General features: G+C 39.0%; 1 protein-coding gene across 1 annotated transcript in view; it reads right to left on the bottom strand.

The window, feature by feature from the left end:
• The window catches only part of slit3 (slit homolog 3 (Drosophila)), a 234,223-nt gene that overhangs the window by 196,160 nt on the left and 22,276 nt on the right, over window positions 1–15,787 (bottom strand). The window contains 2 exon segments of the mRNA XM_061685536.1: window positions 8,349–8,420; window positions 14,542–14,613. Coding sequence (XP_061541520.1) covers window positions 8,349–8,420; window positions 14,542–14,613 — 144 coding nt within the window.

The raw sequence follows: 15,787 nt of genomic DNA on the forward strand, positions 1-15,787 counted from the left end.
ATTATTAATGCCGGTCTTGGCAAAGCAAAAACTTTCATGCAACGTGTCTCGCCGCATAAAAATTACTCATGAATGCCTTGAAAACATCATGACACAAGCAAAATGACAATTTTTGGTGCTTTCTTTGAATTCGTATTTCATTGCTAACACAGTTTACAGTGCCAATCAACGTTGACTTAAAATAAAACACATTTAAAAAAAAAAAAAAAAATATGAGGCAGGAAAGAACTTGGGTGGGACTTTAAACAAATAGTGACCACTAGAAATTAAGCTCTGACACTTCATATTAGCGACATGCAGATCGATAATGAAATACCGATACGTCAGATACCAGATCGTTTTGCTGTAATAATCGATTCAAATATCGACTGTATATTTGTGTTGCTTCACTTATTTGAAGTAATGTTTACCATGAACAGCAACACAATGGAAAGTAACTAACCTATTAAGAGTAAATGATACGTGGTTGCTGGGAAGTACTTTTTCTTCCGTCTGGCAATGTACAAGCGCAGTGGCATCCTTCTAAGTCACAAAAAGTCACTAAGTAAGTCACAATGGCAGAGAATGAAAGTCACTTGTGGAAAAGTTTATTTTATGCGTTTTATTTATTTTGTATTCATTCTTTGCTTGCAGTGGCACAGTGATATTCACTTACTTACTAGGTGTACAATTTCCTACAAATATATATACATTTTCTAATTATCATTCATTTATTTTATTAATTAAAAAGGCCAAATCAAGGGCCAGCTGAGCCCAAAAAAAAAAAGTATTTTAAAGGAGCATTTAACCATTTTTAGTGCAAAAAGTTCAGTGTTTATGATTAAATGTGTAGCATGTCTATTTTGTACAGTAAATAAATGTATAAAGTGACCTTTATTTCATTCATTAAAAAAAAACAAAATTTAAAAAAGCAATGCAAATCAAGGGCAAGTCTAACAAAATGTTCTTAAGGTAAACTATAGCATTTTTTTGTATGCAAAATGTCCACTTATGGCCTTCAATCTATTTATTAGTTTAATATGAATTTTTATTTATTTTTATCTATTATTTCTTTCCACTTATTTTAATAAAACGTTGTTTGGATTTTATTTCTTTGTATATTATCTTTATTTATTTCATCTTTATTTTTCTTAATTATACGTTATCTTGATTTTATAACATTTCTAATTTGATGTGGTTTTTTTTCCCCCCGACTAGTTATTTGGCTGACCCAATGATGCTCATGTTCCTGGATAACAGTCCAATGTTGTATCATTTCCTACTAAATTCTTATTAAATTGTCTGCTGTGTTGAAAGATCAGTATGTATCTAGGAGCCTTCAGGTCATATTCAATCATCCTCCAGTAAGTCATATCATTAGTCTTTTAAGCAACATTTTATCAAAGGTTTTCTGCTGTGTTCTTTCCCCTCGTCTCCGTCTCCTTTTCTTCCTCCTCCTGTCTTTTTCCCCTTCGTACACGATCCCTCGCCATTCATCTTCCCTCTCTCTCCCTTTGCTTTTCCAGGCAGCTGTGTCTGCTTTTGATTAGCTTCTCGTGTAAACCTAAATTGTGATTAAACAAACGCTATGCGAGTGCGTTTGGCCTCGTATCAAATTCGCCTCTCTCGGTTACAGACACACACACACACACACAGGCGCACACAAACCACAGCAAAACATGGACTGGATGTACATTAGGATACATTATGTGTTGAAATGACAGCATGACACGTGCAAATATAAGCAAATGTGCACAGACCGGGCCCAGACACAAATTATGTACATGGATGGAGGATCAGTGCATAGCCTAAAAATACACACTGAACACACACGCGCTGGTAAACAGATTCATTTGAACCTCAATGAGTTTTTATTCCAAAAAATACAAAATAAATAAAAATGTCCACCTCTCACCTCCCTCAACCCATCTGCTCCCCTATATGTGTGCGTTTGAATTACAACCACATGCAGCCTCGCCGGTATTTCACAACAAACAAAAAGTTTTGGACATTAAAATGGAAAGGGGGGGGGAAGGGAAGGGGAAAAAAAAAAAAAAAAAAAAAAAAACGTACAGACCCTCTCTAGCGTAACATCACCCTGAGAGGAGACAAGCCGGCTTGTTTTAGTCGCACGTCCCGCATGGAAAAAGACAAATTCACAAGTGACACGCATACCATTTAACTTTTTGGCCTCGGGGCTCCTCTGTAACAAACATCATGCCTCGCTATTGGCAAACAATGAATATGCACGGACACAAAACTGATCGGCTCTCGAGAGAGAGGAAGAAGGTGCGTGAAGAAGGAAAACAAAAGGTACATTTTGCCTGTAAATGTGGAAAAAGTAGCAGATGCACTGAAGCTCGCAAACATGCTGCCGACTGGCCAAAAGATTAAGTTCTCCTTTGGCTCGCGCTACGCCACTTTACCAAATTTCATTTAAATTCGCCTGGCACCATCTTACAAACATAAGATCGCCAAGTCTGAGCTCAATGGACCTGAAGACCTTCTTGCAAGAATGGCATTCAACACTCTTATCAATGCAAACACAAACACGGCACTTGAGCCAATTTTACCAGGCAAGGTACCCATGAGATTTCCCCGGTTCACCCTGAAAATAATTTTCCATCCAACTTCATATCCGTTGTAGTATGGAGACATTTTGCTTTTAGAAATGCATTTTGGTCAACTTAACTGCAAGCAGAAAATGTACACGCAAACAGAAACATGTGAGCTTGCTGACAGGGTGGACATTTTTGGCAAATGTTAGCATTTTATGAACATTGAGGACTCTCACTTAACATGATTATGTTAGCAAGCTGACTGTGTACTGTTCAACAAATACATTTCATATATCTGAAAAGATTTTCTTGCAATTTATATTTCACTATGACAGAGTGGACATGTTAACCTTGACAACACATATGATGCAAATGACAAAAGTGTAACTATCCACTGTTTCAGGTTCCATTTAAGAAAGAAAAATGCTGGTCGTGATGTCACTGAAACCACCAGAGGGTTTCTTAAAGGGGCATTTACCCCATAATGACAGGGGGGGACAGCAATTTCAGGGATGTTCAATATGAAAATGACCCAAATGTTTTGTTCTTGGAGTGGGAGGTTTATAATTATGTGTGCCATAGCAAGCCGTTAAACCACAACAATTAATCGGAATTAATTCAGAAAGCGTGTTTGGGCCCTGTGACGCTGCTCCGGCGTCTGAGCCGAGGACCTAGTTGTGTCCTATAGGTGTCCTTCCATGACAATGCTACGGTCGTACAATATCATGCTTGTTATAAACAGCTCATAAAAAGTGACCAATACATTTGTAAGAATGCCCACTTCTATGCCTTTCTGTGACTCTTCCAGTCTCCTTGGATCTCCGTTGCAACACAGTGTGACACCAAGCTCAGTGGCCACTTCTGTTAGTCTGTCAGGTCGTCTTGGTGTCGTGATGTCACGTGTGTGTGTGTGCGTCTCTGATTTGTTTCCTGTGAGTGGCGAGCACGGCGTGAACAACAAATGCAAGAGGCGACGAGAAAACAATCGCACAATGGCAACGTAAAAAGATTCCGGTTGTCATTGTGTGGCTCTAACAGAGTGCATATGAACATGAAAAGGGGGAAGTAAGGAGAGCAACATAAGCAAATGTGAATTAAGGGGGTGTATTCCCTCTCACCCAGTCGCTACGAAGGCTCCATCTGTCACGGCCAATCACGGGATGAGCACATTACGCGCACTTCCTGTAACACTAACCGAAACATTCCAGTAGGTAAACTGCAGCGGTGGCCTCTAAAAGGCCATCTCGGCCAGATTAAAGGCAGCCTCCTCGTCTTTCCCCATTAAGTTAATTAGGAGGAAAAGACATCTCAAGTGACCCCGACATGCTTCCCTCACGCTCTCGTTCCTCTCTCCGCTTGACTCTTTCCTCAAGCCAAGCTCTTGTGTTTACACTAGGTTCCCCCCCCCGTTCACATCTGGAGGCTCAGCTGAAGTCAGGTCAGTGCCTTGCTCAAGAGTAATTGTGGAAAAACATGCTGAGCTCTGGGATTTAGACTGGCAACCTCCAAGGTGAGCATTCATTGACCACAGGACTCCGTTAATACCATTCAAAAGTAAATCATTTAATATGATTTAGTGCAAAAGGATTGCATTGCAATTATTGAAAGTATTGTATAGAGAATGAAACAAGTCCTAGCATCCATTTAAAAGATAAAATAGAAAGTCGACACCCGCTCAATGGTTTCTAAACAACAGCGTAAAGCCGATGCAAGCTCAATGAGTCTTTTTTTGTGAAGCATGGACCCTCGTACCGACCATTTTGCTTCGATTGGAGCCTCTGTAACATCCACGAATTCATATGACTCGAGTGCATCAGTGTGTGTATTTGTGTGTGTTTCATAATAGCAGCCCACCACTCTTTGCAAATGTTGGGTGAAATCACGCAGTCAAAGCCACAGACTCCAGTCCACCATTCATCTTTATCACCATTTCCATCTTAGGTCGAACCCCCCTGCTGAGCACCTCGCGGGCCATCTGATCCCCTCGCCATCCATCAACACGCCATCACCCACTGCCCCCACCCCAATTCAAAGATGACCTCCCCCGAATCTTACCATCAATCATCACCGCAGTAAGCCACGCTGTCCTATAAATGGACATGACTAACTTTTTTTGCTTCTTTCCATCAATCCCCCAACGCTTGGTTTATCTCCAAGACCGGACTCTGGTATTAATCTGGCCTGATAGCTGGAGAGCAAAGGCAGAATTTTCCCTCCATTGGTCCTTCCCCGCTGTCTCCAAACCTCAGACCGCAGGACTTCAACAGGAGGATTGAGAGGTAAATCCCATCACGCTGCTGTCGTTTAACATCCAAACCAGAAAGCCACTAGTGTGCCTCTTTTTTCGTCTCCTTCTTCCAAAACTCCTGCTGGGCTCCTGCTTCACCTTCCTGACCTTCCACAAATCGAACAATGTTTCCTTTTTAGCGACAAAGTGTGGTTGCAGTTGAAGCTCTCAACCCGTCTTCTTCATTACATAACAATCACTTATTTATTTTGACTAATAGCTGAGGGCGGAGATTACCTGACCACTAGACTATGTCGAAACGGCAAATAAGTGACTTACATTTTTGGTGTTTCATTATCATTGCTGCCTCATTTTTCACATTTATGGCTTCAATATTGTTGTAACGGGAAAATATACTGTAGTTATTTGAACCCAAACCCTAACCTGGAAAAGGCCTGAAAATGAGTCTCGAAATTTTTGAAGCAGCAAAATCAGTGTTGGAATAAATTAATACGTCACGTGACTCTCTTCCACCAATCCAACGTAAACACTAATGAAGAAACAACAGCGTAAACAACTGCTATGCATCTGTGTCTGCTTCGAAAGGTCTACATTTCAGCCTACAATAACTCCACTTTGAACTTGAGAAATGGTTTTGTATGTAATGTCTGCCTGGCGAGCCTGTTGCACGAGCATTCACAAAAAGTTAAGACCATTTCTTTTGATGTCATTTGTCTGTTCATAAGACAACATTTGAGGAGTATTACACATTGTGTAATAAATCAAATTAACTTTGTCTTATGAACGTCTGCTAGCCTAACGCAAACACAACTTAAAACTCAATGGACGGGCTGACCAAACTAGCGCCAACGTGACGGCAATTATAAACCGTTGAACAATTTCTATGAACACAAGTGGGAGCATACAGCTTGACTCACAGGCATATTCTTTATCCAGTGTATTCACCAGAATGAGCAGCACAATGCCCGTTGAATTATCACGATGCATAAACTATATAAATCTTTACATCCTACCAAATTTTGTCATGACTGTATGTTTGCATATTAAAGTGCTATTTTTCTCATGAAAAAAACATTTCCGTTCTTTTCAACCTGGAAAAGTTGACAGTGAAAATTTTCAGTTACGGGAAAAAAATAACTTCATAAGTCAAGGCACCACTGTACTTCTTTGACACCAATTACTACTTTCAGGTCTTTGAGGAGTGGATCCACAGACAAAAACGCAAATAGGTGGGGGTTCACTGTAATCATTTTGGATTCCAAGAGGACTTTGGCACTGTCCTGGTACTCGGGCCCTAATCACAGATCATAAAAGACAATTCCAATTCAACTGTTATGCAGTAGTTGCAAAATTCTGGCTCAAAGACAAAACAACATCGGCCAGATAAAAAGCTCGGTCAAATGGCAGAGAAAGATGGAGAAAAGCGGAGAGAAAGAAAATAAGGAGCAGTAGAAGCAGTCCAGACACTGTAATTTACTTTGTGCTGATGGCAATGTCAGGATATAAAGAACATCAAATTTGTAATGTTAAGTTTGGAAGTGTGCTCTCCCTACCCATTTCCCACTCTTGCAGGCGTCCATGTTTGACCAGTGACAAATGGAGGCCTTTCCACTTCAATTAAAGCTTTTAGGGTTTACGCTAAGCCAGGCGGTGCGGGAAAATCAGACTGTCACTCATGAAGAATAAGAAGGCTCGAAAAGTCAACACAGCGAGTGCACGTGAGAGTGAGCGAGCGTGTGTTTATGCGGAAGCCACAATTGACGTAAATGACAGTTTCCCGCCGCTGTAACGCTCAGGTTTGCCGCCCCGGGCAATACATCACACCTCACCGCAAATCTACAACACGCGGTATCGGCGAAACCAGAGTTTTAGTCTTTCTGGGGCCTTCCTGCACACACCGGGGATTACTTGGATGAAGCGCAGAGATGGGTATAAATCTTTGAACGAAAGCAGTACTTCCATGAATTTGAATTTACAGCTTTGTGCACTGCTCGGAATCATAAATACGGTAGGAGAATTAGCATTTTCGGAATAAAAGTCTCCTCAAGGAGACTTAGTGCTTTGTTTGGGTGGAACTCAAACTAAAAGTCCACCAAGTCTGCATATTTAAAGTGAAAAACTGCAGTTACCAGTCAAAATCAGCAGAAGTCTTCCCTGAAAGTCTGAATAAGACTGGAATAACCTCTACTACATTAAATTAAAAACATAAAATAAAAAAAAATTAAAATAAATAAAACGAATGGCAAAGACTATGAATAAAGAGAGTTGATTAATTTATCGTTCGGAATTTGTATCTGGGAGTAATTGAGGGTAAATGGAGTGCACTACTGCCTGTGACCTGTGGAGGTGCTGCTGAGTCAGTCTAAATATGTTTTTTCTGAAGAAAAACAGCTATGCTGTTTGTTTTACTTTAACTCCCCACCCACCGATTTTCTGTACCGCTTTTCTCTGAGACAAATTATCTTTGAAAAATATTTTATACAATAAATATTTTTCAAACATTTCGAGATTATTATAAAATATAATTTTTAATTATTAAACAAATTTAAATATGCAACACTCTTCCAAAATAAAAAAGTAAAATTATTTTCATGTATCTTTAAAAGTTTTTTTTAAAATATCTCCAAATATGACCTTTAAAAACACATTTTCAAACAAATCGACATTTTACAGTGGTTTCAAAAATTTTAAAATGAAAATATCTTCAAATAATCATAAAAAGCTCTGAAAAATATTTTAAAATAATTGAAAATTATTTAAAGATATGGTGTTAAAAACGAAGAAATATCCTGTATATTTTTTCAATAAACAAACATTTTTTTTAAACTAAAATAAAAATGATATTGACTTGAAAAAAATACAGTTGCACCCAAACACATGGAAATATATAGTTTTTGATTACATTAAAAATGACTTCCTCCTGTCCTACAACCTTTGTGAAGTTGACTATTACATTCTGCATAGTACAGCTTTGAGTTTTATATCCAAATTGGCTTTTACAATGGAAATACACAAACATGTCACAGCTGCAGAGGTTTCTCCAGATTTATTTTAATGATGTAATGACTAACTGTCAAGTTGAAGTTGTCCTGTATAATAAAATGTATCTTGTCTCCTGGAAATAATTCAAAGCAAATAACCGAGGTGAGAAGTTCAACATCCCAGTGGTGGCATTTCCTTTTCCAACCACTCCCCACATGCATATATAGACAGTATATATCACTATGTATTCATGCACGCGCACACACGCCTGTAATCTCAGAGATTTGCAGACGCACAATCAAAAGCAGCACCAAAAAAAAGTCTGCATCATTCCCAGGATAGGGAATCAAACATAGAATTCCTGAGTGGAAGGAAAGATGGATCGAGAGCAGAGGGGAGGAAGTGCACCTACGGGATGAAGTGCAGGGAAGATATGTCACAGTCTGACCCGAGCGTCCACTCCCGACACTCCATATTCTCCAACCAAACAAAAAGCACATTCCACGACACGATCCAACATTCTAACCATCAACCAGCGGGAACGCAAGAGAAGACGGCAGAGTTTGAACAGGTGTACTCACAGTCGGCCCAGTTTGGGATTGGACTGGAAGAGAAGTTCCGGCAGCAGCATCAGTCTGTTCCTGTTTAGACGGCTGTGGATAGAAAGAAAATGGACAAATGAATAATGGATAAACAAGGTAATGAAGAAATGAATTCAGTGGAAACAGCATGTGAATAAATCATTGGGATACCTGCTCGTTGTGGTTTAAAGGTCAGTCTGGCTGGTTTTCTGTGAAACTAGCCCACAGGCTATTGTGCGCGTGTAGGTTATCACAGCATTTACATCTGATATTCATACTAGGGCTGGGAATTTTTAAATACAATAAAAAGTAAAAACATCAAATTAAAAAAAAAGAGAGAAATCAAATAACTAAGTCCATTTAAAAAAAATATATATTTCTGCCTCGAAGTTCCGCTGCGACCCCCCCCCCCCCCCCCAAAACAAAAAGTTATGCCCAGAAACTTGTTTGCACCACCAAACCCATGTTTCACACACATTTATTGCAGACCTACGCAGTGTTGGGCTGGTAATAAACTTCGCCAGAAACCACAGAGGACCATCTGTAAGTGATTAAGACATTGTTAGATGTGTAATGTTCATATAACATGATGTATGAGTGAACTGAATGGTAGTTAGCGGTTTTGTTGTTGTTGTGTTTTTTGTTTGTTTGTTTTTTTAACCTAAAATGGTAATCGCTAGAGCGCTAATGCTAATCACAATTGCTAACCGTTTAGCATTTAGCGGTCTCAATTTCTGTACACCAAATTTATACCATACACTCAGTACCAACATACAGTATGCAGTTTAAGGATCGAAGTCCATATGTCATAAATGAGAATAAAATGTATGTTAGTAGTAAAAAAAAATGTAATAGTGGTGGGTGCATTATTATTCGATCAATAATCAGTAGGAGAATCGAGTCTAAAAAGATTTGATAGTGACAGCACAAACTCATACCTCTAAATATGTACTTATTGTTCAAATATTACTTTTAATCTCCAATATTATGCATACATGTAATGCATAACAGTTTCAAACACTGTACGCATTGGGTATAGTACATAATTAATCACTATAGCATTATATATATATATATATATATATATATATATATATATATATATATAAAATTGTCAATAATATTCTCTTTCCCACGTTGCACAAATATTACTCTGGCATTAATTAAATTATATTTATTACTTACCACAAACCAATATGCACCATTTTAATCTTCTCTGGGAGGTTCTTTTTTATTATTATTATTTAGATTAGATTGACACTTCTTTAAATTCCCACTCATTGTTGTTCCTTGTATTTGTTTTTACCTTGGGTGTTGTTTCTATATTATATTATTATATATTATCGTATTAACAATTGTGTAAGAGTTAATATCACTTCCCTCATAAAAATGAATAATCTATCAATCACCGTTCACCCTTTGCATGCAGTTATCACTGATGGGGCTTAAAAATCATTGTTTGATTGAATCTTGTTTAGATTGAAAGTACATGATGCTGGATGGTCCATTCACAACAAGTGGCCGACTGAATTGATTAAGTTGAAAATACGTGTATTTTACAGTATATTTGAAGAACAGCGATATATCACATTTGACGTGTTTGTAAATCTCACAGCACACAGGTGAGAAGTTCAGCATCCCAGGATGTTCAAATCTATCGTGTTCTGTTCAAACTGCTAACCGTGTCAACATCAAAGGCCACCATTGTTTACCAACAACAGCTTCTCATTATTCTCAACTGGGAGATGCGGTGCAAGCGTTATCTAGGCACCAAAGCGTTTGGCGTATGAAGGAGGATGTCAAAGGGCGCAAGGTCACAAAGTAGAATCCGCACTCGAGAAGACACAGACCTTTGAACCTGTCATCCTCATAACAAGACCCTGACTGTCACCTCCACGTTGAGAGTTGCAGTCCAACTGGGTTTTTTGCCAAAGACGTCCCTCATAATCGTAATGCCTTTTAAATGTACAAACTACACAGTGTAGCTCTCTTTTTATCCATGTGCATCGCTCTTACACAAGATCAAAAGTTGCCTATTTTTGGGGGGAAATTCGTAATGTTACGATGGAAGGAAAGAGAGAAAAAGTTGTATTTTTTTTTTTTCAATAAAGTCGTATTTGTTACAAAAGCGTATTTTGTCGGGATAAAAAGTCGCAATCTTAAAGGGAATAAAGTCGGAATTTTCCAAGATAAAGTCGTAATTTAGTATTAACAAGTGATAATACTACATTCTCGTAATATTTCTTTTATTCAGAAAAAGACTTTCAAGTCCTAAGATACACCTTTTGTTCTGAATAAAAACTAAACAAATAAATAAAATACAAAAAATGACTACTTATGCACGTGTGTCAGATTTATGTGATATGTCACAGTGACAGACTGCAACCAATTAGGGCTGCAACCATTGAATAATAATTACGTTTAAAAAGGTGGGCCATGGCCTGGTGAGTAACATGGGAGTCAGCGAATGAGAACGTAGAGTTGGTTTTGTGAACTCTGGTAAGCGACTGGCTTTTAACTGGCTAACCGTTACCCATTCTGCGTACTGTTGAGTGCCTGACCGTCAGTTGTGGCTATAGCAACTTGTGAATTAATATGCTTATTGTGTATTTATTTGTTACTGTTTGTCCAATAAAACAATTGTAAGTGCAACGAAAACTGTATCTATCCTTTGCCCCTTGTTGGGGGCATTATAATATGTTGTAACTAGTGGTGGTAGGCTATATGAAATTAGCTAAGATTGGAATCTTGTGTTGACGATCGTAGATGTGCTGTTGGGGTACAATTATTATTTCAGCATGTATCCGTTATTCGATTAATTGTTTCAGCCGTAATTGCTTTATTATGTTTGTTTTATTGGCATGCGCTACAAGTAGCTTTGCACTCTCTTAAATAAGAATATGATTCACTGCAAACTATTTTGCATACCCCCAAGCAACAGTCTTCTCACAATCTGGAAATACTTGCACTGTGTTACAACTCTGTTAGGCACACCGTGACTTTTTTAAGCCGCTGCTGACTCTGATGTGCGTGATTTATGTTACTTTCACGTGTGGCCAAAGACGGATGCGCTCACCCGCGGTGAAGACAAGATACCATTCTTCCCCCACCACCCCACCCCATAAATCACCCATCCTCGTCACGACGGTCACCTTTCACCCCCGCTGGTCATCACATCAGAGCGGCTGTCAGCGAGGTATTTTGATTACAGTTTCCATGGGATTTTCGGGAAAGACTTATCTCAGGGATTGACTATTCTTGGTGTTGTCATTCGACCGCTTTTCATTCGTATTGCTGATTTCATTTGAAAGTGCTTATTCATAGACGCGTACAGTTTTTCGTGAGATGCAATGCTGCTATTAGGGCTGTCACGGTTTACTCTTTTTAGAATTCATTATCCTATACCTATTTCGTTGAGTACTCCCCCCCAAAAGTAAAAATAAAATTAAAAAATACATGCATGCATATATATTTATTTATTTTACTGCCAACATGAATTTTATTCACATATAGGAGGGTTGGACTTCAATTCTTAAACTGCACATGTTGGTACTGAGTGTGAGGTATAAACTCAGAATTTAAGGCTACAAAATCAGCCTTTGCTCAACAGTTAGCATTCGCATGCTGCTAACTACCATAAAGCTCACTCATACATATTGTGATATGTACTTTGCACATCTAATAGTGTCTTAAAAATCACTTTCAGACAGTCCGTCATTTTTGGCAAAGTTTATCAGCTGCTCAATAAATCTCAGTGTGAAACATTTATTCCGGCAGCGCAAATGTGGTTCGACCAGAACAGTTTTTTTTTTTTTTGGGGGGGGGGTTTGTATTTTCTGCTCACCATATATACTACTATCTGTGGTGTATGTAAGCTATACACTATTATTCATGTATAATTATCAATATAGAGCTGATTGTAGAGTTTTTGCTATATACAATGCCGATGACTATTCTTGCAGCGTTTCACGCCTTCATTCATATCTGTAATGTATGCATTGTTTGTAAATTATTATTCATGTCTGGTTGTCAATACACTGCTGATAGTATAGCTTTTGCTACTTATGACACCGCTGAACACTCTTACTGCTCTCCACATCCACATGTATATACTGTAGAATGCTTCATATAGTACCGGTATTCTTCTTATATATTATTAATGTATAATTATCAACACAAAGCTGATGTTTCATGCTACTTTGTCAGACTATATAAATTACATTTATTATTAATGTACAGTCGCCACATCTTTGCTATAGTACACTTTGCTGCTGTAAAATCAAATTTCCCCCCCATGGTGGGGCTAATAAAAGTTTAATCTATTCATCTCTAGTAATAAGTTGAGCGTTTCAAGACTTGGACAATAACCTAAACTGTTTCCAAGTAAAAAAAAAATATTTATATATATATATATATATATATATATATATATATATATATATATATTTATGTTTCAAGTCAAGCGCTTTGCCCCCCTGGCCTCTTCTTTCTATGAACTCCGACCCCGTGGTGACCCAGCACATTAAGGGAACCTTTTAAAGTGAGTCACTTCCAGCTCCCCCACATAAACACTATCACAACCTGCCATCTCCATCGAAGTACACATGTTGCTACCACTCAAGTGGTATGCAGTAGCTCCACTTTTTCCTCCTCTTTAGAACTGGAGATTCCATGGAGATGTCAATCAAATCCTATACTTATTGTCTTTGTCATTTCCTCATTGGGATACGGTCCAAGATGGTGGTTTTTAGGTGTGCAAAATTCAGAACAGAACATCTGCGAGAAGCTGCGTGACTTAATCAACTAACCAACTCTGCAGCAAGGAGGTTATTTTTAACTTGCTATGACTCAGAGGCAAATTTTAAAACCAATCCTGAGTAATAGGGTCAATGAGCTAACGTAACCAATTGGCCCATTACATGTGTTTTTGTAACATTGCTGAAAAAGGAGCCGGCCGCAATTAGTTATTTTTCCAAGGCAGCAAGTAGTTTTCTTAAAAAAATAAGGTCACCAAGGTAGCGAAATGGAAAGTTTTGGTGGACCAAAGTGTATTTTGTTATTGCTTTATAGCTATTATAGATTTTTTTTATTTTAATATAAATTGGATACATTAGCTGGGTAGTTCAAGTGCATATGAGGCACAATTTGTTTCATTAAAAATAACATTTCAATACATTTTATGCTGGAACAGCAAACTGTATTCCCTTAGCCCATTTGCAAAATACCCGTAAATCATCCATCACAAGCACACGTAACAGAATCTTTAAAGTCATTGCCTTGCGACGAGTGTCAGAATCATCGCCATTCCGTCAACTCATAAACAAGTAGGTGTGTGTGTGTGTGTGTGTGTGCGCGCGCGCTGGTCGGAGAAGGAATGATCCCACTTGACTTGAGGCTCAGTGTGAAGGAGCACGCGCGCGCATACACACACACACACACACACACACACACACACACGCAGAGAGAGAGAGACATGTATGTGGTCTGAGGGAGATACATTGTCCACCCCTGATATACACTATTTTTTGGGGGTAAATACTGTATACAGTATGTATGTTCTATTGTGTTAGCAACCAATGGTTACTATTGGCCTTAAACAGACCAAAATAAAATCCAACTAGTTTTTCGCTTGGCGGCACGGTGGATAACTGGTTAGAGAGTCAGCCTCACAGGTCTGAGGACCCAGGTTCAATCCCCGGCCCCGCCTGTGTGGAGTTTGCATGTTCTCCCCGTGTCTGCGTGGGTTTTCTCCGAGCACTCCGGTTTCCTCCCACATCCCAAAAACATGCATTAATTGAAGACTCTAAATTGCCTGTAGGTGTGACTGTGAATATGAATGGTTGTTTGTTTGTTTGTTTGTGCCCTGCGATTGGCTGGCAACCAGTTCAGGGTGTACCCCATCTCCTGCCCGATGATAGCTGGGATAGGCTCCAGCACGCCCGCGACCCTTGTGAGGAGAAGCGGCTCAGAAAATGGATGGATGGATAGTTTTTCGCTTCACCAAACTTCACCAGCACTTTCAGGTCCGTAAACACCGAAGGGCTAACGATTCTACGCAACCTCGGGCTACGAATCGATGGCATTGCCCCCACCAGCACCGACCACCCCAGGAGCGTCGGCACCATCGACCTAACTATACACTAATAGCGGGGGTCTACTGTATAGACTATATGAGTGATATCGGGCTCCGTACAGTCTCTCCAGCAGCCGAAGGTCTTGGAAGGCTCCTCTCTCGACGACACTGATTTGGTTGTCCTCCAGGTGACTGTAGTAACACACAAATCAAACACACAGTGAACGACATAAAAAAATTGGTAAGATTATCGTTGTTGGCGCACAAAAACAGCCCGAGTAAACACTGTCGTGACATTAAAAAAAAAAAAAAAGGTATTAAATGAAGAAACATCTTACATCTCCATTACAACTCATTAATTCAATTTATTCACACTAAGTAGTTTGGAAGGATTTAATTCATTGATAAATGTTTTCAGCTGACCCGAGAAGGAGAGAAACAGGTTGACTTTCCTCCTCCTGCCAACACAAATAGAAAAGTCGACCATTTGCCAGATTGAAATAGAGACATTTCCAAGGAGGGGATAGCACTTTTATTACCAAAGAATGCTTGTAAAAATAAAAACAAGGTGTCGGAGTGATTGAAAAATGAATCTGACATGACGCAAAGGTTGACCGTGTTCAATCTTACGATGCGGTTGGCCAAAACAAGCAAAGATCAACTCATCCCTCGTTTCTATCCTATCCCTCCAACGCCCATCTTTGATCCATCTTTCAACCCAATTGCCGTTCGCGTGTAGTCCCATCATTTTTCCTGAAAAGGAAACGGATACACACTCCTTTTCCCACGTTGTGTGACAAACCCAAATACTTTACATTCAGAGGACACTAGGACAAACACCAATCAGTTTCCAATTTCGTCTCATCAACATCATTTACCAAACTGTCGTCATAAACTCGTCGTGTGTTTAAAGAGGCGTACAGCTGGATTCTCTCTTCCCGAGCAGAACGAAATTAAAACGTATCGTAAACCCTCAGTGTGATGATAACTGTTGTGGACTCATTTGGATTAGATATACAGTGGGACCTCCAGTTGTGCAATTTGGAGTTCAAGAAGAATTTGGTGGAAAACAATAAAACTCAGAAGTTAAATAAAGCTTGGCGGTTGACCAGCAACTTTCATTTCCACTAAGAAACAGACAATTTAAGTGAAAATACTTTCAGTTTTCTGTATGACAAAAAAAGGAACCCCACAGAAGGCAATTGTGGAGTCAATCGCGATGAAAAATAAATCCCAAAAGCATAGAGCAAATTTAGATGTAGAAAAAGCAGTGATTTATCTACATTGGAAACTTTTGACCTGAGGTACAGTGGATATAAAAAGTCTGCACATCCCTGTTCAAACGCCAGGTTAATGTGATATATTA

This window comes from Phycodurus eques, chromosome 9, assembly GCF_024500275.1.
Source record: "Phycodurus eques isolate BA_2022a chromosome 9, UOR_Pequ_1.1, whole genome shotgun sequence".
Classification (NCBI taxonomy): domain Eukaryota; kingdom Metazoa; phylum Chordata; class Actinopteri; order Syngnathiformes; family Syngnathidae; genus Phycodurus; species Phycodurus eques.